A 25,255-nucleotide genomic window follows, 5' to 3' on the forward strand; every position below is an offset into this window, starting at 1 on the left:
CCGCTTTTGCTAAACCACCGCGACATGAACCGCTTTTCAACAAGAAAACGTTTCCTTGAATTATCTGCTAACTAATCACTCGGTTTGTCAAAGACGATCGTACGTATAGCGAAGAAGGATCTCCTTATTTAGCCATTTTGAAAAAATTATCATCATTTAGTCAACTAAAAGCTTCAGCTTAAACCTTTTACTGTAGTGATACTCACTTTTCGGCCTTATTTAACCAGAAAATGGACTTTTGAAGTTAATTGTTTCAAGGTAATAGAAAAGATTAGAACTAAGAAAAGAAGAAGAGATAAAGTAGTAGGATAGCTTCTGGGATTTACAGGGACATATTAGAAGCAGAAACAGGAATTAAATGGGGCAGAGATAGACCTAGATTAGAATAGTTAGGGATGTGGGATATTCTAATCTACCAAACGTTTCGTCGATCATCATCGTCACTTTTATTTCAGTTTCAATAGTCACTAATGAAGGCATCCAAAAAAAAGAACGCCAAAACATTTGAAGATTTATTTTGTTCGTAAATTGTTTAATTTACAAAAAGTTTTATAATTCAGCAACCGTTTCGACCTTTTGTGTTAATTGCCAAAAAACAAGTAGATACCTATGCAATTAAACAAAATCTAGAGTGAATTCTAGAATTTCAAAAAAGATAAAGGAATTGAACTTGAAGGAAAATAGAAGTAGAACTGTTGATAGTTTGAAATTATGTTACTGTGATGATTATTAAGGAAGAGCTGATAGCATGCAAATCAACATAGGGATCCAAAAAGAAGATAACGAAAGAGCGATAATTAGAAATATTATAATTATATTTTGACCCCAAACCTGTTCATTAAAAGGAATTATAAGAATGTATGTAGGAAGAATTTTGAAATAGAATGAATCATAGAACAACCAAATATCCCTAATTAGGTACATATGTATATTGAATTGGTTTTGCTAATAGTACCCCTCCTCATACCTGAAAGAGAACTCAATTCAACGTAAGTAAAATTCTCCAATTTGGGAAGGTATAGAGAGTGGCGATTCAATTTGAAATCATTCATATTTGAATGTAAATCAGCTCTGAAAACTGGCTGCATTAATATTCTGTATTAATTCTGTTTAATCCTTTACGATAATTGAAAGCACTTTGGTTATTTCGCACGCCATAGTGTTCATGATCAGAGAAATTATCGAGCGCAGCTGTTTCTGGGCTTTTTTTTAGTAAATGGTGCTTTAACGAGACGTGCTGAATTGCTTTAAAACGAAGATCTGTTGTGACTGCAATAATAACAGCAACAACGATAAATTGTCGACCGTGAGTTAAAAGAGAAAATTAAAATGATAAAACCAAAGTACTTCATCATTATCAGATGGTTTGTAGTACTGCAACGTTATACGCTAATGCCGCGGGTGAATCATTACTTGCAAGATATTTACAATTAGAATAATTTTTTCTGTTTTATAACCACGGGAAATCAACAATGCGAACATTGAATAATAGTCCCATGGGATGGATAATTTATGGCATTTTTTTTAAACTCAATATTATACCGTTATTATTCAAATAATACAGCAATAAACTGATTGGGGGTCGGCAGTTGGAGTTGCTTTCTAACTTCAAACGAGTGGCGAACTTCTTCAGGGGTCCTTCTTTCTCCTATGTGGGCTACATTGGCAATGAAAGGGCATAATTTAAAGTTTTCTAATGTTTACCTAATAAAATTTCGATGTACCTTACTACAATGGTGAATGATATCGTTTAAATCAATAAATTTTGATGAAAGCCTGATGCTTGTATGTAGGGTTGCCACCCGTACTTTATTGTAAAGTATTGTACTCTATTTCGACTGTGCGTACGTTATACTTTACCAGACACATAAAATACACAAAAATACTTTATTTAAGGCCTTAAGTAAACATCGTAATTTTATAAGCGATTATTCGAAATTCAGAGTACTTTTACATCGATAATATTGCACAGAAAAATGACAAGCCATATTTACGAAACAACCTGATTTCCCAAATCTGTTCAAAGTAGTGTAACTTTTGCTGTCCGTTCCGGCCACTTCAGCATTTACAGAAAGAGTATTCTCTGTTATGAACGCAAAGTGGCGGGACAACAGGAATAAAGCTTCATTAAAACTAATTAAAAATGAACTTTTAGTTTACTTAAATCTTTGTTTGCCATGTTTAGAGGCTATTAATGTATTTAAGAGCGACAGCAATTTGTTACTGGCTGCTAGGTGTACAAAAAATATGTTTTTAAAAACAAAAAATAAAATACTTTATATTTATGCTGAGTACTTTTTTTTAACGTTTTAGTCTAGAAATACTTTATGTTAAGCCTGAAAAGATGGCAACCCTACTTGTATGGTAAGGACGAGGTAAAAAGCAGGCAATGTAAGAAATGAGCTACTGATCGTATTAAAACAGAAAAATTATCGTCCAAATGAAAAACTTGGTTGCAAAGTGTGTGCTATGCTTATGGTCGTATTTTCAACGGGATGACAAATGAAAGAAACCGAAAAAGTTGTAGCGTGGTGGGTGTTCACCGAGAAGAACCGCTCGTAAATTACAATTAACCATTGCAAACCATAAATTGGCTAGGACACGCGGATTAATATGCCAATTGAACTTAACCGTCTACAAACATCATGTTTTTAAAATTGCTAAGGATTTATGCTATCATGAATGAACAATAATTGGCGATTCTGCAGCATCATTTTACGACCAGTTTCTCTACAATACTAATCATCATTTATGTTACTCCATTTTTACAATATTTAGCAATTACGGCTTTCGTTCTTAAAATAGAAGACAAATTAGTAATTAGTATATAAAAATTAATTTAAAAACTGTGGTAATGATAAGGAGAACTCAAATATAAATATTTTTGAAGACATTAATGCAAATTAAAAAATTTAATTTTGTTACATTGAATTTTTACGATCGATATCGATATTGATATCCACCGTCCAATGGACGATGCAGTAAACTTATTGACTGAAACAAACTGATTGTTTAAAAATTATTTTTTCTAACTTCATGTCCTACATTTCATAAGATTCAGGCAGATTCGATAACATAATGCAGTTATCAAAGAATGCACCCGATTAAAATTCTTTGTGTGCAGTTTGTATAACGGAAATTAAAATGGGAACGGGTTCCATCTGGTTCGGCAAGCGAAACGGTTTTGATTTCGAGAAGGCCCTGCATTCCCAGCCGATTTATTGGAAGTTTTTCGCTGTCGTTCGCGGATCTGTCTTTGGAGAAGCGAGGCGCGACAAACCCACAAAGAAAGCTTTGCTTGACAAATTAGTAAATTGCCGAGCGCTTGTGGGGAATATTCAACAGATTACCTGGCACCATAGAAGAATTGCGAAACTTGCCACTACACGTTTTTAAATCGTAATCGTTTCAATGTTTTTTATCTTTATAATTCCACGTTCAAGTTATTTATGGAGATAAGAATATGCCCAACGCTGAACTACTCCATCTATTTCCATTATAAAAAGAGAAACAGATAATAACTACTAAACTATTATGCAAATGGTTCTTTCCATTTTTCTCAAAACTGGAAAATAGAAAACATTAATTCTAAAGAAACCTTTAAGCCTTGAAGGCACTGAAGATTTAATTTTCGTTATCTAATAATAATATACTTTATTGAAAACCTATAGTTATTTTCTACAAATGTGAAACGTTATATTAACTTACCTATCGTAGTAGAAAAAATTACACTCCTTTCTTTTTTTACAAAATCAGCCCATCGTCACTCCCACTTGATATTCCCTCTTGTGTATCCAAATTTTTGGTTTCCCCACATCCTCCCAGCACATGCATCATTGTTTCATCTCCAGTTTCGCATATCCTCTCCTAGTCCTTCATCCAATACCAATATTTTCTACTCATTTCCCCCTCTAAACCTGGCTATTGCGTCCACATCCGTCATTCCATTCAAATGATTTGGGTAAACACCCTCCCTGTCAATGCTTCCAAATATTCATTTCACATATCTGGATTTATCAATAGTTTTTAGATCTTCTCCGGTTATCATCTCATTACACCTCATCCTCACCATTCCCTCAACACATATCCCCATTTTGCCCCATCTATTCAATTGTTTCTCATTCAATTTTAAATCGTATAATACTTCATCGCATTCTTTGTCATACCTCGTTTTTGTTCCATTTTTTAAAATCCTTTTCCTCCATAATTCCCTTCTTATACACCTATCCCTTAGCTTTTCTGGTTTTATCTCGTATTTTACCACCCTTTTCCTGGTTTCCTCTGCCATTTTTTCACATTTTAATTCTCTCCGTACTATATAATCCTGTGTATATCTATCGATTCTCAATACCCATTTAATATCCTTCTTATAAAAATGTTTTCCACTTGTGTCTGTTCCACCGTGTGTTTTTTAACTTTTTCTATCTGTTTCCCTTCCCCCTTATCTCCTTTTTTCTTTCCTCTTTCTGCCTCTTGTTTCGCCAAATTCTATGTACTTACTCTTACTAACATTTAACTCCAACGTCTTCTTTCTTTCTAACGCTCTCATCATATCTTTCAACGCATCATAATTCGTGGATTTTCGTTATCATATACAAATCATTATAAACATAAAGAGGTTCAAATGTAAGTAAATTAAATTTTTAAAATGATTTCTTAATTATGACTGCGGTAAATATTGTCCGAAGCAAAAAATAACCGATTCAAGTTTATTGCTTGCTGAAAACATTTGGGTATGAACTTGTGACAAGTAAAGTAATACCTACATAATGTTAGCCAATAATCTTATTTAATTATAAGTAAAAGCTATTAAAAGAATTACACTGTTTGCACCATTCGTGTGAGATCCTTTCCAAATCATTAATTCTGCTTGCATGGGATGATCTTGCGTGAATGTAATTTACAATTAACCGTTTCAAATCAAGCATAAAATTGCTTAAAAAAGCCATGTTCCTTCTCCCTGCTATATAGACTGGTTGTTCTTTCAAATAAGTCTCAGGGAATTATTTTACTGTTTTAAAAGTTCCATGAAACTACATTCATTTGCTGTAGTAGGTAATAAATCAAGGAAGAAAAATGAAAATTAAATAGTGGTATGATAGACGATTTACAAAAAATCCTAAACTAGAATTTTGATCAGGACATTTATTAATAAGGCACTATTCAATTAAAATAAATAATACTTAGAATTCATTCGCCAACTTTTGGATATACTGCAAGAATATGGTATAATTATTGTCATTATTTTAAATGGAACATTATATTTCTTATGTGAAGTAAACGTGCTATTTGAAAGTAATTTTTTATTTTGTTTTAAAGTTCAAGTTTCATTCGCAGATAATTTGAAATTGCGATAAAATATTGCAATTGCAAGTTAATATATTTTAACAATTTTGCGAATATAGTTTATTTTTCCTGCACCACGTTAAAAGGATTCATCATAATCATCATCATCGTTAGTCCAAAAACTGGTTGAACACGCACCTCCACTCTTTTGCATCTTATCTTAGTATCTCTCTAATAAAACTAGATTTTTTTTTATGTTTTCGTGGAAGAAGGGAAATCTTCAAAAGACACCCAGCCGTCCGTATGACTGCGTAGTGTCGGATTCCCAAGGAAGAAGACCTCGGACCTACCGACTAAAACCCTTCTACCTCAGGCCGTTCTAGGACCAATAAAGGTCCTCTTCAGCCGCAAAACTAGAAGAACCCTTAACTATTTTTGAAGAGTAATCTTATCTAGGTCTACTTCTTTTTGTCTTAGCTCCTATCTCTATCTCTATTCTGTCTGTTTTCGTACTCTTTCTAATACTTCCTCATTTTAAAACAGATTAATAATGAATAATAATAATAATGTAATATTTGTGTTATAATTTGTGACTCAATGCAAAGTGTATTTTCTTTGCCGAATGCAATTTTAAAGCTCACGTAAAGGAAGAGCTCCGGGTTCGTTTCATTATCCTGCGCTTCAGAGTACCTAGCCTCTTGCCATAAATTTTAGTTATCACTCCCATTAATTACAAGCGATGATGGGAACAACAACCGCAACTGCGGTGTATGTGCCCGGTGTAATGCAATTTATTAACGTTTTTTGAAGTTGTATAACGAGATATCGATGTTTCGGGCAATATATTATAGCAGCAAGCGGAAGATGTTCATATTTTATTTTAGATATTATTATAATGTTCCCCGTTATTAAGTGCGTGTACGTATATGCTTGTCGATTGACTAACTTTGTCATAGATTTTAAATTTGATGATTAATAAGTATGTGTATATTCAGTAAAAAATGTCAAAACAGACCTTTTACTAAATAAATGATATATATAGTAATTTGTAAGTCACTATTACCTCTGAAATGATGTCATTACGGCTGAGTAAAAAATAGTCCTTTTGTTGTGGTCTATGAAAGTAATTTCCCTAATCCGGATTCTGCATTTTATAAGAATAAAAAATTTTTGCGGGCAGCCCCTCCGATACATACACGAGGGTAAAGCCGGGAGGTAGTGCGGAAGACGCTGTTAGACTCATGGAAATGCGTGGATGGTAGTATCTATTTAATGATCCATATTTTTCTGTTTAAAGTGATATATAATATAATTGAGATATAGTTTTTCTATCTTTATTTTACAGATTCTTTAGTTCTGCAAAAAATAATTCTTCTATTTGCTTCTTTATTTGCCTTTATCACCCGTTTAAATTGGAAAAGAAACACTGATGCCAAAATAGTTTGTTTACCGTGAAAGATCGCAGCCAAATAGACTTGCAAATAATTTTATTGATGTAAAATCAACATTTTGTGTTTCCGATTTTTTATACATTGTAATAAGAGGAAAAAATGGAATCCATAGTTCCTTTAGCTTTGGATTCATCTAATAAGTAAAGTTTTTCGAATCGTTTCCTAAGAATTTTGGATTATACGAATTTATTAGCACATCACAACATCTTGTAGTTTTCAGTTTTACACAGCTGGCGTATGTCAATTCAATATTGTTTTGGGGGCTGTTTTGTCGTAATTCATACCATTTCGTAGTTTGGAATTTCACCATGACATTAAACCCGGAAAACAATATCGATCCAATATTTTAGATTATCCATTTCCAAGGAGTTTAGAATATTTTGGGCTCTCTTCAGTTAAAGAATTAGAAGGTATTCATGGATTGTCTTTTTGTCCCCTTTTTAAGCTTCTTTACCTTCAAAATGTATTTTGTATTTTACAAATAGAAAAGACATTTGGAAAATTTCATTTTGTATTTGCACTTTAAATGCAAATATTTCAAATAAATCACATCTCTGACTGTGTAGAACATTAGTACTCCAGAATTTAGTGGTCCAAGAAAACTAGTGGAATAAGGGATGACGGACCCGGAATCAAACCGTTGTCCTCTTGAATGCGAAGGTATATTTTACAATGCTTTCGGCTTACTTGTCTTTTGTCTTACAATATACAACCAACACTTTTAATTTGGATAAAATTGGGTTAGATATGATAACATCTCGCGAGTAGACGGTCTTCAACCTATAAGCTGTGCTCTTTCGTGAAGTGTTAAGGAAATAGACAATTTTTTTTATTAGCCAACAAATAGTAGTAACAAGTTAAAGCTTGAAATGTGGCGTGCTTACAGACTATTGTTTAGCTATCACCTTCTTCCGTGTTTATTTATTTTTTTTTTGTTTGTAAAAGTAATGTTATTCTATCTGACTATTAAAGTTTATGACCAAATTGGTACTTTCTTTAACTGGCGTTTTCTCACGATCCAGGTGTTAACTGATACTAATACGGCAAGCGTCACTTTGACTTGGAATCGGTCTTAAAGGCAGGTTGCGCTAAAGAGTCAAAACGTGCATTTTCATTAACGATTGTTGGACTTAATAATTATGCAAACTGCAATGTGCTTGGCCTTTCATCCCATTCAGCTTGATTTAAGGCAACGATTAATCCGAGAATAAAGAAACTCTGAGCATCAGATAACTAACTCACGTCTTTCAAATTCCGTTCCTCTAAAAGGAAAACAATATCGAATCTTCAATTACAGACGGCATTAGCCGCAATGTTTATTTTATCACCTGTTGTTTGTATCGAGCAAATTGTCTATAAAATTTTTCCCATTTAAAAAAATCTCTACGTGTTTGTCACTCGAAGCATCCATTTAAAGACGATACCGAAGGACTTTAATGTTCAAGGAATTTGTATACGTATTCTTCCATGATGCTTTTTATCTATCCGCCATAAGCTACGTACTTTCGTAATATTGCGTTTATTTTTATTAGTCGAAAGCTACAAATTTACTGGAAGACTTAACTAATAAAAAGAACTACCTACCTATACCAAAATTGGAGATGTACAATGTCTTCATTAATAAAAACCATAAACATAGACTAAAAAGTGAAATTGATTAAAGTCGAGTAATAAAACAGCACAGTAAATGGAAATTGTTTATTTATAAAACTGATTTCTTAAATCGTTCCATAAAAATGAAATTTAAAAGAAAAATACAGCGTGTAACTATACAACAGGCTACTGAAGTGAAACTTCTTCAAACACACAAACATACGGGGTTGGGGTTAAGGAATTCGTTTAATGGTATTATTTGTACACTATGTTTCGCACGGGTGTATTGCTGATAGTAAATATACTATAAAATGTCTTTATATACAACAATCACAGCTTTTTTGTCATTAGACAATACAAACCGGGCGGTACCGCCGCAACCGCTATGTCCTTGCATTTTAAGTCTGTAATATCTTCGAAAATATTCATTTAAATTACATGCTGTAAAGGGCCATAGTGATCTATACTAAATGCACAACGTATTNTAAGGATTAATGCTGTATTGATTATTATTGTGGGTTATCCCTGAGAGATAGACATATACTATCACGGACTTTTTTGTAGACTTTTTTAAGGTGTACAATACTGTAGTATATTATTTTGATATATCTCGTAGGGTTCAGCCAGCGTTGGCAATGTAAGCGCAAAAAAATGTGTTTATTTACCACATCACATTACAAACCTCTAAAATTATCAGTGTTTCTCTACTATATTATGCATATAAACCTTCCTTCTGAAGTACTCTACCTATTAAAAAAAATCGCATTAAAATCCGTTAGATAGTTTTAAAGATCTAAGCATACATTGGGACAGACACCGGAAGAAATGCGTTGCATGATTTCGTTACATAGCAACTCGCATGAAACGAACTTACCCTACCGTGCGTAAAGAAGTTTCACTTCAAAAATACTATTAAAAAAAACAAACTAATGAACGACCAAAGCAGTACTGCTACGAGATTAAATAAAAAAGACAGAGGTGATAGTAGAATCAGTAAAAAAATTAATTTCCTTAAAAATAGTAACTGGTGTTCAACTAGTGGTGAGCAAAGCAAGACTAATACCGCAACTGTCTCAGTCTTGGTCTGGCTTATTTGGTCTTGGTTTCGGTCTTGTTCAACTAGTGGTGAGCAAAGCAAGACTAATACCGCGACTGTCTCAGTCTTGGTCTGGCTTATTCGGTCTTGGTTTTGGTCTTGCTCAAATACTTTCAGTCTTTGTATTGGTCTTCCTGAGTTATGAAAATTCGAGAACTTACCAGTGCATAAAATGACCCTTCCTCCAACGCATAAACTGACTTCTTAGGGAACAAAATAGTACAAGGCACTTGAAAAATGTAAAAAATATCGAAAAAAAAAAAGTATTTTGCCTCTATATTTCAGCCATGTGTTATCCAGACATCAAAAAACACTTACTGCTAAAACCAAATAAGTACCTGCTTCTCTTGCCTTTCCACTTTCTCGTTTCGTCTTAAGGTGTTAAGTCTTCTATATTAGTCTTTATTTAACGTAAAAAAAATTTACTACCCTAGAAAATCTGTGATTTTTTATACTAATGTTAGTAAACCTTTTTGTTGTATTTATAAACAGTACATTGTCTCAATTTTTATATATTTGTATGTGTAAGTCCTTTATAAATTAGTATAAATACGTATGAAAAAATATAATTACATTAATTAAGCTATCTCTCATGGCAAGAACTTTGATTAATTTATTAAAAACACGTTTTCTACTGAAAGCTGGATGTGTCCCTTGTATAGTGTATTAAATTATATCGCATATGAATTTTTAGGAGCGATGCTGCTTAAAAAAAGCTCTTCATTATGTCTATATATCGTATAAGTACGCTAAAATTAGAAGCATCTTATTCCATGCGCAAACATCTTTATAATGCTTTCAGATGTTTGCATTGGTATCATATTAAAAGTTATGCCATTGTTGAAACCGGAGGATTGACCTTAACGGATGTAAATTTTAAATGCCACTCCTACTTATTATACGTATTATCATGGGATATTATTATGTTTGAATTAATTATAAAACGCTTGAATTTTGAATAATTTACACGAATGAATGAGCGAAGAGAATATGGAAAAAGACTTTTATGTACAAGATACAGTTAGATACGTTTTACATATTTTTAGTTCGCATAATCTTTAGATTTATGTTGGAACTTTTTTAGCAGATATTTTTTTAGGATATGGTAAAATTAAACATTCAGTAAATAATAATTCCTATTAATACAAGTTTGAATAGTGCCTAAAGGTATTCACTAACTAGCTAACGAATGCTTTCTGACTTCTTCAGTGTAAACTGTGTTGCATTAAATATTTTATTTGAGAAGCACTGGAAGTCTAATTATTTTCTTTAGATACAGTTCCTTAAGTTGTCCCTATGCATTTTCTTCGGTTAGACGTAATATATTCTTGATTGCTTAGTCTAAATGTATAATAATAAGATTTTCTAAAAAGTAATTAAAGTTTTAATGTTTTTCTTTTGTTTCAGGCTTGTGCGCCTCGATATATCTGGTTTTCGTCCTCAAAGGAGAGAAGAGATCCAGTAGGAACTTGCTTTGTATCCAAAGGCGACTTCGGGGAATATTCCGAATACTCGCCATGTCGAACAGGTAAAAATGTTTTAAAATTAATAAACCTTGGGAAATTTTCGTTTAACAATTTATCTATCTGTACGATCTGTTTTCATCACGTTTAAGTAACGGTACATTTTTATCGAAAACGAACATCTCTGTTTAAGCCTTAAAATTTATCTCACACAGTTATCGAAAACATACAAGTTTTTGTTTCGATGTTTTGAATAAGAATTATTTTATAATTTTATATGGGCTTGTGTTAAAAATGTACAAGCCGAAAGTATATTGTTGCCATTTTTATTTTTAATATTGACGCAAAAAATAAATATCAGTATACAACAGTATTTCGTAAATTAGCACACTAAAATTTCTGTCGAATGTAAAAGACTTAACAGAAAGCTCATTATTTCGTATTTTTAAGTCAATGAATATTGATGGTCATTTTATTATTCTTAGCATATACTTATCTACTTATTATTTTCCGGAATTTTCTGTTTAAATTATTAGGGTCGTTATTTCAACATCAAACCATAAAATACATTAAAATTTAAGAGTTTTATGAATGTATTTTTCTTTTTGGTTTTCAAGAAAATTATTAAATGGGTAAACAAATCGCAAGGCAGATAATCGTTTTATTTATATATCTATATCGTATATTAATAGATAAAAGTATCTGTAGTGTCGAAATAACTGCCTTTATTAAGCTCGTGTGAATAATTGTATGCTGTTAAGTTAAATGGGTTAATCTTCGAAACGGTTGAAATGATTTCTTTTTTTACCAATCAATCAATAAACTTCCTACGACTGCAACATAATTAAAAGAACATCATGTGGACTGTTTGAACTCCCTAAAATCCCTCTAATTCAAATTGGTTTAAATAATTTTACATTTTGTTGCTTTACGAAGGGATATTTATTATTAATGACTGTGTTTTTCTGCTTTTCCTGTACATTTCTTAATTTTTTACAATGGATTTACATATTATATGTTCTTAAATTTATTAGGATTTGTAAAGCATGACCTATCTGTCCAGCAGAAAAAAGGATCAAAGTCCTTGGTTTTTATTTGATATAGGATACAGGTACCTCATAATAATATTTCCAACACTTGTTTATTGTAACAAAACAATACCCTGGTGTACCTTATAAAACCGCCTCAAACTTCAGAAGTCTGACTTAAACGGATGTTACCATTTGTTAAAAGAAAATCTTCTCGACTTCGTAGAATGAAACGATAAAACCCTTGGCGTTTAAAAAAGTCGCACTATTTTCTTTTATTGACTACATTTCCTGCATTTCCGACCCACGTCATTAAATGTTCTGACGATGACTAGAACGGAGTTACGGAAACGCGTTTGTCGTCCTGTTTGTTGGGCTTCAATAATTAACACATGTGTTGCAGCTATGTAGCTATGGACACGTGCATTAGCAGCAGCATCGGCAGCGTTTGCAGTACGTAATAAATGTATCTCGGAAGCAAATTATCCGTCTCATAACGAAACGGGATGAGATTGCCAGCATGTCTCCTTCTTCCTCTATATTATTAGTTAACAGTCGTTCTGTTCTCGTTGGTTGTACGGTGGCAAACCAGAATGTCACCCGCTGCGTGTGCTTCGGTGTGCGGTCCTTCATCTTAATTCTACCCTGGAATAACATACTATCGTACAATAGTATTAAAATCTGCTGGCTGCTGTTGTCTTTTACTTCCAGATGTTGCCTTCCCATTTACAGATTGCGATCTTTGTTATTGCAATGTGCACGTTTTTATTACTGTTGCAGATTTCGCTTGATCGTTGACGATCTCAAGACGTTTACACATAAATGTTTTGTCCAACAATTTCGAATATATTGTTGTTGTAAATATTTTCGGAGATTATAATGCTAGACGGTTAGAAGATTACATAAAAAATACAAATTGTTTAGGTATATTATCTAAAATTGATCATATTGTTTATGAGTGATTTGAAATTCTTCTTGGCCTTTTTATATAAAATTATTGAAATCAAATGACCTGAATCGTGTCATGCTGTCTACCATTCAAACGACATTATTATACAGAACCATTTCAGTTTCTAAATGGTAATCCTTTCTATACACCATAGATTAAAACGCAGTTTTATTAATATTTACAATTAGACATTTATATTTCGAAATTTATTTTATTGTTATTACAGTATTATGTGCTAGCTTACAAACAGAATTTTGATAAAGGTTTTTTAAGTATTATGAAGATGACTTTAAGAACATACATAAAAAGGTAAAATAATCCGGAAACCGTTTAGTTTATCTCACGAATTAACATTCACGTTCTGTTCATTTTCAAGTTCAGGTAAAGCTTCTGGATTCTGTTTACCGATTTTAACAGATGGATTTGTAAAAGGAAAGTCTGGAATTTTGAAATAAAACCGATTCCCCTGAACGCAATTGTTTACATTAATGTGCAGAGTTATTCCAGTGGCGTAGCCCAGGGGGGACAAAGGGGAACTTGGACCCCGGGAGGCGTAAATATGGGGGCGGCAAAAATGTTTTCTTCAGTATTACGTACAATCGGGTCCGCCGCATAGTAATGTTATATATTATAATTTCTTGGTATTTGTACCAGATATTAATAATTTGTACTACATAGCAAGACATTACCGTCTTGGTTGGCAAAATTACCAACATTTTTTAATTGATTAAAATTTGAGAATAGCTGTCTTGTATCTAACCGTAAAAACGGCAAATTTTTATACCTCATATAACAAAGCTGAAGGTCCAATGGTCGAACCCTAACTGTTCACTTTATGATAAGGACGAAGGTCGTTATTATAGTTAAAGCTCCCATAGCACAAAAATATACGTCGTAGAATATCTCCGTAATTGTAACAATTGCAGAAAAACAGAAGCATGAGTTGTCTGGTGTCGTCAAGACACTTTTAATATTCTATTTACATTTAGCACTGTATAATATTACGGTAAATTTTATAAATGCCATCAGTTAAATGATGCAGAATCCTGAGTTATTGAAACTCATTGCAAAGGTATGGAAAGAATACCACAATAAAAATATGTACTGAAGATCCAGTATAATCTATTTAATGAACCGAAATTTTAATAAATCCTGAGATGAATCCTCAAAATCCCCTTGCTATAAGGAAAGCAAAGCTATTTGTAAATAAGCTCATGAATTTTCAATTTTCGATAAAAATAAACATTACATATCACTTTAAGGGGTAAACTAAAAATGCAAGTTATTTTTACACCTTTTCACTGCAATCCCTATCAGTTTAAGTAAAAGATGTTACATTATTATAAAAATAGGAAGGGCGGCTAATTCAGGGTCCCCTCCCCGGGTAGCAAAAATCCACGCTACGCCATTGAATTCTCAAAATCTTTTGAACAAATTATAACACCCTTCAAATTTGTATATGCTTTTTTTATACCATATTGTACTTGTCAATTTATTTATTTTATAATGTCTAGATACAATTTCCTTAAAAGGTTGTGATTTTTTAACTGATATGTAGGTAAAGCCTATTAACCCATATTTTTTTCTGTTTTTTTTTTCATAAAAATCAAATACGAAGCTTGACATCTGTTTACAGGTTTTTTAAATGTCATGTAAGACTTCCGTACCAAAAAAAAAAAAAACATACTTNTCTAGATACAATTTCCTTAAAAGGTTGTGATTTTTTAACTGATATGTAGGTAAAGCCTATTAACCCATATTTTTTTCTGTTTTTTTTTCATAAAAACCAAATACGAAGCTTGACATCTGTTTACAGGTTTTTTAAATGTCATGTAAGACTTCCGTACCAAAAAAAAAATAAACATACTTATATACGTCTGTCAGTGAGTCAATTCTAGTTGTTTATAAATTCCAGATACCTATAAACATTTAGGTGATGACAAAAATGAGGTAGCTGCTTCAGAAAAACGGTCGCCCTTCCTTCCTCTTCATAAATTAAAGATTTATATCTGTCTGATCGTTTGGTCGACATTTTATGTTATTTTACATGAATTAGTATTTTTGTTTGTTTCAACATATATTTGATAATATTTTCATTCCGGAATCCCGGATGGATTTTAAGTTTAGAATTATGGTATAATAAAAAACCTGAATATACACGCCATTCTTCACTTCCTGTTGAACTTTTAATGCTATTTTAATTTTAAGAAATTAATGAGAAAAGCAGGAGTTTGTAACTGTGCTACCCAACTAATAACCTGTAAGACGTCTACATGTCTTGGTGCCATTTTTGCAATATAAAAACCTACGAAGAAAAGATTTATTTATTGTAATAATGAAAACCATAGTATTTCAAATCACACTCAATTTAAAACCAACTTATTTTATTTCATTTAGTTAACAGCTCTGTATTATTGTTTCTGTAGTGAGATTTCAAAATCTTCATCATTTAAAATCTATCGATATAGCTGACATTCTTATCGTAGCTTTTAAAATAAAAAGTATTTACTGCAATCAGTCCGCATAAAAAGTAGGTAATTAAAGAATTTCATTAGGATGTATAAGAAGCAAAGTTGATTTTAGAATTTTCGGTATTTTTATATCCTTTGATTGTTTTCTAAATAATATATATTGTTTTCGAATAACCTGAATCTTCTTTTGTCTTTATTTTTCTCTAACAATAATACCTAATAGAGTCTCGTAACTCTACACCCTCCGATCCGAACGGTTAGTTAGTTGAACAGATCCGGACTGCCCGCAGCGTGTTCACTTATTCGGAAGATTTTGTCTTCCAGATGACGGTTACTGTCATTATGATTGATGACACATCCGGCCTAATACGCAGTATTGCTTGTTAATAGAGTGGTTTTGCCTAAAATTTCTTTTGCTCATACAGTCTTCTACCAAAAAAGTGGCTTAAAATGAAACCAATACTTTCAGTTGTTTTTATTTCCTTAATTTTACGTTGCTTAAACATTGTTTCGAAGCGTAATACCTAAATACAATACAATGTATCACTTCGGATATGAACAGTAACGAACTATTTGAAATTTGTAACCGATAAAGATGTGGTTGTTTCACAAAAAATCAGCGCAAACATCAAAAGTTGTTCCATTCGCTTCGAAAGTAAAAATTTACTTATTTATCATCTGAGTTTTAATTTCCAATCATGCTTACCGTTTTAGAACTTAACTGCGTGCAAATAAATTCTCTTTTCGATAAATATACAGTCCTAATAAACCCAATAAACAGTAAATCCGTTCTTACTTTAGGCATAGATAATCCTTTGAACCCATTGTATATTTATTTGTATATGTACATTCCGTTGAAATGCCTCTTAATTTTGCGTGCCATTTCACACTAGAGTTTTTATCGAATGCAGAAACGAGGAATTTATTAACTAAATAAAAATTCCTTCTAACAAATTAGCTGTAATGGGATTTTCGTTCCAGAACATTAACGGCATTTAACAAGAACCTTAGATGCCTCAGTCAATTTAAAGCATGTGTTTTAACGTTAGAAGTGATTAGATATGCTGGTTGCACGTGTTTAACAAAAACGAAAAATGAAACTATACATGTTATAATAGGAAGAAGTGCAACTACCGTCAACACCAAACAGTTCTGTTTTTCGTCGTGAAAGGTTAAATTACAATGAAATGACCGGTTCCAATTTTGAAAGTCGGCACATCAGAAAGAATTTTTTTTGAAACGGATGGTCGGGTGCTTATGAACATGCTTTTCCTTTCTTGTATGCAGAGTAGATTAACTTCTTAGTTAGTTCTAACAAAGTGACTTAATTGGAAACACAAAAGAATGAAGGAACTGAGATGAATTAGAGATGGGTGCTACTGTAGAGTACTTTTATACCCGAGGTGCAGTTATTTAGGGTTCCATATCTACCTAAGATATCGAACGGGAACCCACTTATAGTGTAAAAGTTTTACTGTCTTTCCATCTGGCTGTCAGAAATACGTTTGCTATAGATTTTTAGGACGAAGGGAATAAGAATACAGGAGATTGGAGAGAAATTCAGCACAAATAAGGGTATCTATTTTTATTCATAAAATATACAGGGTGCGGCAACATAATTCCTTTTTTTCAAAACGCAATAAAACTCATTTTGTGAATTAGAAAATTTTTCTTTTTTTTTTTCTATAATGTAGGTACGTATCTAAGGGTTTGTTTTAGACAATTTCGAAAATCATTTCAGGAAGGTGACGCTCATTATTGTCGATACACTAAACAAACCGATTTCTAATAAGTCTATAACTCTTGCCAACATTGCAGTGGATATGTTGGTAATTTCTGTTCCGATATGGACTTTAAGGTCTTGCAGGGTTTTAGGATGGTTGGCATACACGCGGTATTTCAAAAAACCCCACAAAAAATCGCAAGGGGTCAAATCGGGAAAAGGGGCTGGCCACTCCAAATTGCTCCTTATTTAGATAAGACGTTCTAGGAAGTGTTCCCTTAGAGTAGTCATTGATGCCCTTGAAGTGTGAGCCCTTTCTTTGTTCTGTGGGAACCAAATATTCCCTAAGACTAATTCATCAAGAGTTGGAAAAAAAAATCTCCGACATATTTGCATACCATCCGGTTATTGGAATTCACCATAACTGTGACGTTATTTTCTTCAAAAAGCCATGGACCAACAACCAGTACTACACTGTGACTTTAGGTGAATATAAAAGTCTTTTATACAATTTTCGGGGATTAGGGTCAGCCCAGTAGCTCATATTCTGCTTGTTGATACATCTAAAATGGACTTCATTACTAAAAAAAAAAGAGAAACAATTGAGTCCTTAGGAACGTTTTCGAGAAGTTCATCACATGCGTTACTCAATGTATTAGTTGGGAGTTCCTACACATTTGCCAACTCCTGGGGATGGTAATGAACGTCGTAGTGAAGAACTCGCCACACTAAACTACTGGAAAATTCAAGAGTATTTTGCGTAATTCAAAGGATCTTAATAAAATATAGGACAACAGACCTCAAATGCAAAAGGGTTGGTAATCCCAGTCAAAATCAGTTTCTATGTAATATCAGAGAAGAACTTAATATTTGTAAAAATGTTTAGTTCCTTGGATCGAAAATGAAAATTGGATTAATGGTTTTATGCAAAGACATATAAGAAAGTAAATTATCTCTCATTGCAAAAGGAGCAGCGTCAATCTACATACTTTTTGAAAAAAGGCCACTGGTTTTATATATATGTTGTCACCATAAATACCTTTCTCGAATCTCAAATAAAATACACAGGATGTTGTAATTTTGAGAATTGGCCACTTTGATCAGGACGTTTGGTGATTAAAATTCTAACTGTGGCCCCAACCAGAAACCACTTGGTCGGTTTTATTACGTACTTCGCACGTTAATCTCGAATTTATTTTTCATAATCGATATCGATATCGCTTTAATGAAGTAATTTGTGAGCTAAGGAGCTTTACTGCTTTACTGCTTTACTGCAAGAAATTTAATCTTATTTCCTTAAAATCTATTTTTGTCATAAGTACATTTATGTTTACGAGAAATTGTTTAGGTAAATTTCTACTATATGTACTTCCTGTGTATGTATTCATGAGAGATTACTGTATACATTATGACTTTTTTTATTATTTTTTTTCTTGGTAACCTGATAGGTTCCCGGAATGGATCCATATTGCGTGTACTGTTATTTTTATTTACGCAAATAGAAAATTTTACCACAAGCACTACGGATGTTTTAATAATAATAAATATTNAAAGCAAGACTAATACCGCAACTGTCTCAGTCTTGGTCTGGCTTATTTGGTCTTGGTTTCGGTCTTGTTCAACTAGTGGTGAGCAAAGCAAGACTAATACCGCGACTGTCTCAGTCTTGGTCTGGCTTATTCGGTCTTGGTTTTGGTCTTGCTCAAATACTTTCAGTCTTTGTATTGGTCTTCCTGAGTTATGAAAATTCGAGAACTTACCAGTGCATAAAATGACCCTTCCTCCAACGCATAAACTGACTTCTTAGGGAACAAAATAGTACAAGGCACTTGAAAAATGTAAAAAATATCGAAAAAAAAAAAGTATTTTGCCTCTATATTTCAGCCATGTGTTATCCAGACATCAAAAAACACTTACTGCTAAAACCAAATAAGTACCTGCTTCTCTTGCCTTTCCACTTTCTCGTTTCGTCTTAAGGTGTTAAGTCTTCTATATTAGTCTTTATTTAACGTAAAAAAAATTTACTACCCTAGAAAATCTGTGATTTTTTATACTAATGTTAGTAAACCTTTTTGTTGTATTTATAAACAGTACATTGTCTCAATTTTTATATATTTGTATGTGTAAGTCCTTTATAAATTAGTATAAATACGTATGAAAAAATATAATTACATTAATTAAGCTATCTCTCATGGCAAGAACTTTGATTAATTTATTAAAAACACGTTTTCTACTGAAAGCTGGATGTGTCCCTTGTATAGTGTATTAAATTATATCGCATATGAATTTTTAGGAGCGATGCTGCTTAAAAAAAGCTCTTCATTATGCCTATATATCGTATAAGTACGCTAAAATTAGAAGCATCTTATTCCATGCGCAAACATCTTTATAATGCTTTCAGATGTTTGCATTGGTATCATATTAAAAGTTATGCCATTGTTGAAACCGGAGGATTGACCTTAACGGATGTAAATTTTAAATGCCACTCCTACTTATTATACGTATTATCATGGGATATTATTATGTTTGAATTAATTATAAAACGCTTGAATTTTGAATAATTTACACGAATGAATGAGCGAAGAGAATATGGAAAAAGACTTTTATGTACAAGATACAGTTAGATACGTTTTACATATTTTTAGTTCGCATAATCTTTAGATTTATGTTGGAACTTTTTTAGCAGATATTTTTTTAGGATATGGTAAAATTAAACATTCAGTAAATAATAATTCCTATTAATACAAGTTTGAATAGTGCCTAAAGGTATTCACTAACTAGCTAACGAATGCTTTCTGACTTCTTCAGTGTAAACTGTGTTGCATTAAATATTTTATTTGAGAAGCACTGGAAGTCTAATTATTTTCTTTAGATACAGTTCCTTAAGTTGTCCCTATGCATTTTCTTCGGTTAGACGTAATATATTCTTGATTGCTTAGTCTAAATGTATAATAATAAGATTTTCTAAAAAGTAATTAAAGTTTTAATGTTTTTCTTTTGTTTCAGGCTTGTGCGCCTCGATATATCTGGTTTTCGTCCTCAAAGGAGAGAAGAGATCCAGTAGGAACTTGCTTTGTATCCAAAGGCGACTTCGGGGAATATTCCGAATACTCGCCATGTCGAACAGGTAAAAATGTTTTAAAATTAATAAACCTTGGGAAATTTTCGTTTAACAATTTATCTATCTGTACGATCTGTTTTCATCACGTTTAAGTAACGGTACATTTTTATCGAAAACGAACATCTCTGTTTAAGCCTTAAAATTTATCTCACACAGTTATCGAAAACATACAAGTTTTTGTTTCGATGTTTTGAATAAGAATTATTTTATAATTTTATATGGGCTTGTGTTAAAAATGTACAAGCCGAAAGTATATTGTTGCCATTTTTATTTTTAATATTGACGCAAAAAATAAATATCAGTATACAACAGTATTTCGTAAATTAGCACACTAAAATTTCTGTCGAATGTAAAAGACTTAACAGAAAGCTCATTATTTCGTATTTTTAAGTCAATGAATATTGATGGTCATTTTATTATTCTTAGCATATACTTATCTACTTATTATTTTCCGGAATTTTCTGTTTAAATTATTAGGGTCGTTATTTCAACATCAAACCATAAAATACATTAAAATTTAAGAGTTTTATGAATGTATTTTTCTTTTTGGTTTTCAAGAAAATTATTAAATGGGTAAACAAATCGCAAGGCAGATAATCGTTTTATTTATATATCTATATCGTATATTAATAGATAAAAGTATCTGTAGTGTCGAAATAACTGCCTTTATTAAGCTCGTGTGAATAATTGTATGCTGTTAAGTTAAATGGGTTAATCTTCGAAACGGTTGAAATGATTTCTTTTTTTACCAATCAATCAATAAACTTCCTACGACTGCAACATAATTAAAAGAACATCATGTGGACTGTTTGAACTCCCTAAAATCCCTCTAATTCAAATTGGTTTAAATAATTTTACATTTTGTTGCTTTACGAAGGGATATTTATTATTAATGACTGTGTTTTTCTGCTTTTCCTGTACATTTCTTAATTTTTTACAATGGATTTACATATTATATGTTCTTAAATTTATTAGGATTTGTAAAGCATGACCTATCTGTCCAGCAGAAAAAAGGATCAAAGTCCTTGGTTTTTATTTGATATAGGATACAGGTACCTCATAATAATATTTCCAACACTTGTTTATTGTAACAAAACAATACCCTGGTGTACCTTATAAAACCGCCTCAAACTTCAGAAGTCTGACTTAAACGGATGTTACCATTTGTTAAAAGAAAATCTTCTCGACTTCGTAGAATGAAACGATAAAACCCTTGGCGTTTAAAAAAGTCGCACTATTTTCTTTTATTGACTACATTTCCTGCATTTCCGACCCACGTCATTAAATGTTCTGACGATGACTAGAACGGAGTTACGGAAACGCGTTTGTCGTCCTGTTTGTTGGGCTTCAATAATTAACACATGTGTTGCAGCTATGTAGCTATGGACACGTGCATTAGCAGCAGCATCGGCAGCGTTTGCAGTACGTAATAAATGTATCTCGGAAGCAAATTATCCGTCTCATAACGAAACGGGATGAGATTGCCAGCATGTCTCCTTCTTCCTCTATATTATTAGTTAACAGTCGTTCTGTTCTCGTTGGTTGTACGGTGGCAAACCAGAATGTCACCCGCTGCGTGTGCTTCGGTGTGCGGTCCTTCATCTTAATTCTACCCTGGAATAACATACTATCGTACAATAGTATTAAAATCTGCTGGCTGCTGTTGTCTTTTACTTCCAGATGTTGCCTTCCCATTTACAGATTGCGATCTTTGTTATTGCAATGTGCACGTTTTTATTACTGTTGCAGATTTCGCTTGATCGTTGACGATCTCAAGACGTTTACACATAAATGTTTTGTCCAACAATTTCGAATATATTGTTGTTGTAAATATTTTCGGAGATTATAATGCTAGACGGTTAGAAGATTACATAAAAAATACAAATTGTTTAGGTATATTATCTAAAATTGATCATATTGTTTATGAGTGATTTGAAATTCTTCTTGGCCTTTTTATATAAAATTATTGAAATCAAATGACCTGAATCGTGTCATGCTGTACGTATTATCATGGGATATTATTATGTTTGAATTAATTATAAAACGCTTGAATTTTGAATAATTTACACGAATGAATGAGCGAAGAGAATATGGAAAAAGACTTTTATGAACAAGATACAGTTAGATACGTTTTACATATTTTTAGTTCGCATAATCTTTAGATTTATGTTGGAACTTTTTTAGCAGATATTTTTTTAGGATATGGTAAAATTAAACATTCAGTAAATAATAATTCCTATTAATACAAGTTTGAATAGTGCCTAAAGGTATTCACTAACTAGCTAACGAATGCTTTCTGACTTCTTCAGTGTAAACTGTGTTGCATTAAATATTTTATTTGAGAAGCACTGGAAGTCTAATTATTTTCTTTAGATACAGTTCCTTAAGTTGTCCCTATGCATTTTCTTCGGTTAGACGTAATATATTCTTGATTGCTTAGTCTAAATGTATAATAATAAGATTTTCTAAAAAGTAATTAAAGTTTTAATGTTTTTCTTTTGTTTCAGGCTTGTGCGCCTCGATATATCTGGTTTTCGTCCTCAAAGGAGAGAAGAGATCCAGTAGGAACTTGCTTTGTATCCAAAGGCGACTTCGGGGAATATTCCGAATACTCGCCATGTCGAACAGGTAAAAATGTTTTAAAATTAATAAACCTTGGGAAATTTTCGTTTAACAATTTATCTATCTGTACGATCTGTTTTCATCACGTTTAAGTAACGGTACATTTTTATCGAAAACGAACATCTCTGTTTAAGCCTTAAAATTTATCTCACACAGTTATCGAAAACATACAAGTTTTTGTTTCGATGTTTTGAATAAGAATTATTTTATAATTTTATATGGGCTTGTGTTAAAAATGTACAAGCCGAAAGTATATTGTTGCCATTTTTATTTTTAATATTGACGCAAAAAATAAATATCAGTATACAACAGTATTTCGTAAATTAGCACACTAAAATTTCTGTCGAATGTAAAAGACTTAACAGAAAGCTCATTATTTCGTATTTTTAAGTCAATGAATATTGATGGTCATTTTATTATTCTTAGCATATACTTATCTACTTATTATTTTCCGGAATTTTCTGTTTAAATTATTAGGGTCGTTATTTCAACATCAAACCATAAAATACATTAAAATTTAAGAGTTTTATGAATGTATTTTTCTTTTTGGTTTTCAAGAAAATTATTAAATGGGTAAACAAATCGCAAGGCAGATAATCGTTTTATTTATATATCTATATCGTATATTAATAGATAAAAGTATCTGTAGTGTCGAAATAACTGCCTTTATTAAGCTCGTGTGAATAATTGTATGCTGTTAAGTTAAATGGGTTAATCTTCGAAACGGTTGAAATGATTTCTTTTTTTACCAATCAATCAATAAACTTCCTACGACTGCAACATAATTAAAAGAACATCATGTGGACTGTTTGAACTCCCTAAAATCCCTCTAATTCAAATTGGTTTAAATAATTTTACATTTTGTTGCTTTACGAAGGGATATTTATTATTAATGACTGTGTTTTTCTGCTTTTCCTGTACATTTCTTAATTTTTTACAATGGATTTACATATTATATGTTCTTAAATTTATTAGGATTTGTAAAGCATGACCTATCTGTCCAGCAGAAAAAAGGATCAAAGTCCTTGGTTTTTATTTGATATAGGATACAGGTACCTCATAATAATATTTCCAACACTTGTTTATTGTAACAAAACAATACCCTGGTGTACCTTATAAAACCGCCTCAAACTTCAGAAGTCTGACTTAAACGGATGTTACCATTTGTTAAAAGAAAATCTTCTCGACTTCGTAGAATGAAACGATAAAACCCTTGGCGTTTAAAAAAGTCGCACTATTTTCTTTTATTGACTACATTTCCTGCATTTCCGACCCACGTCATTAAATGTTCTGACGATGACTAGAACGGAGTTACGGAAACGCGTTTGTCGTCCTGTTTGTTGGGCTTCAATAATTAACACATGTGTTGCAGCTATGTAGCTATGGACACGTGCATTAGCAGCAGCATCGGCAGCGTTTGCAGTACGTAATAAATGTATCTCGGAAGCAAATTATCCGTCTCATAACGAAACGGGATGAGATTGCCAGCATGTCTCCTTCTTCCTCTATATTATTAGTTAACAGTCGTTCTGTTCTCGTTGGTTGTACGGTGGCAAACCAGAATGTCACCCGCTGCGTGTGCTTCGGTGTGCGGTCCTTCATCTTAATTCTACCCTGGAATAACATACTATCGTACAATAGTATTAAAATCTGCTGGCTGCTGTTGTCTTTTACTTCCAGATGTTGCCTTCCCATTTACAGATTGCGATCTTTGTTATTGCAATGTGCACGTTTTTATTACTGTTGCAGATTTCGCTTGATCGTTGACGATCTCAAGACGTTTACACATAAATGTTTTGTCCAACAATTTCGAATATATTGTTGTTGTAAATATTTTCGGAGATTATAATGCTAGACGGTTAGAAGATTACATAAAAAATACAAATTGTTTAGGTATATTATCTAAAATTGATCATATTGTTTATGAGTGATTTGAAATTCTTCTTGGCCTTTTTATATAAAATTATTGAAATCAAATGACCTGAATCGTGTCATGCTGTCTACCATTCAAACGACATTATTATACAGAACCATTTCAGTTTCTAAATGGTAATCCTTTCTATACACCATAGATTAAAACGCAGTTTTATTAATATTTACAATTAGACATTTATATTTCGAAATTTATTTTATTGTTATTACAGTATTATGTGCTAGCTTACAAACAGAATTTTGATAAAGGTTTTTTAAGTATTATGAAGATGACTTTAAGAACATACATAAAAAGGTAAAATAATCCGGAAACCGTTTAGTTTATCTCACGAATTAACATTCACGTTCTGTTCATTTTCAAGTTCAGGTAAAGCTTCTGGATTCTGTTTACCGATTTTAACAGATGGATTTGTAAAAGGAAAGTCTGGAATTTTGAAATAAAACCGATTCCCCTGAACGCAATTGTTTACATTAATGTGCAGAGTTATTCCAGTGGCGTAGCCCAGGGGGGACAAAGGGG

At 32.2% G+C, this 25,255-nt stretch overlaps 1 protein-coding gene across 3 annotated transcripts in view; it reads left to right on the forward strand.

Moving 5' to 3' along the window:
• LOC108733603 (integrin alpha-PS2) overlaps positions 1–25,255 on the forward strand; it is a 173,424-nt gene that overhangs the window by 106,233 nt on the left and 41,936 nt on the right. Inside the window, exon 4 of one of the 3 annotated variants that reach the window (XM_018464836.2) lies at positions 10,834–10,954. In XM_018464836.2, coding sequence (XP_018320338.1) covers positions 10,834–10,954 — 121 coding nt within the window. Of the gene's footprint in view, positions 1–10,833; positions 10,955–20,070; positions 20,188–22,692; positions 22,810–25,255 lie in introns of those variants that run through there. The other 2 variants (XM_025980397.1, XM_025980396.1) reach the window with 2 other exon arrangements.

The sequence above is a fragment of the Agrilus planipennis genome, unplaced genomic scaffold, assembly GCF_000699045.2.
Source record: "Agrilus planipennis isolate EAB-ADULT unplaced genomic scaffold, Apla_2.0 scaffold41, whole genome shotgun sequence".
Taxonomy (NCBI): domain Eukaryota; kingdom Metazoa; phylum Arthropoda; class Insecta; order Coleoptera; family Buprestidae; genus Agrilus; species Agrilus planipennis.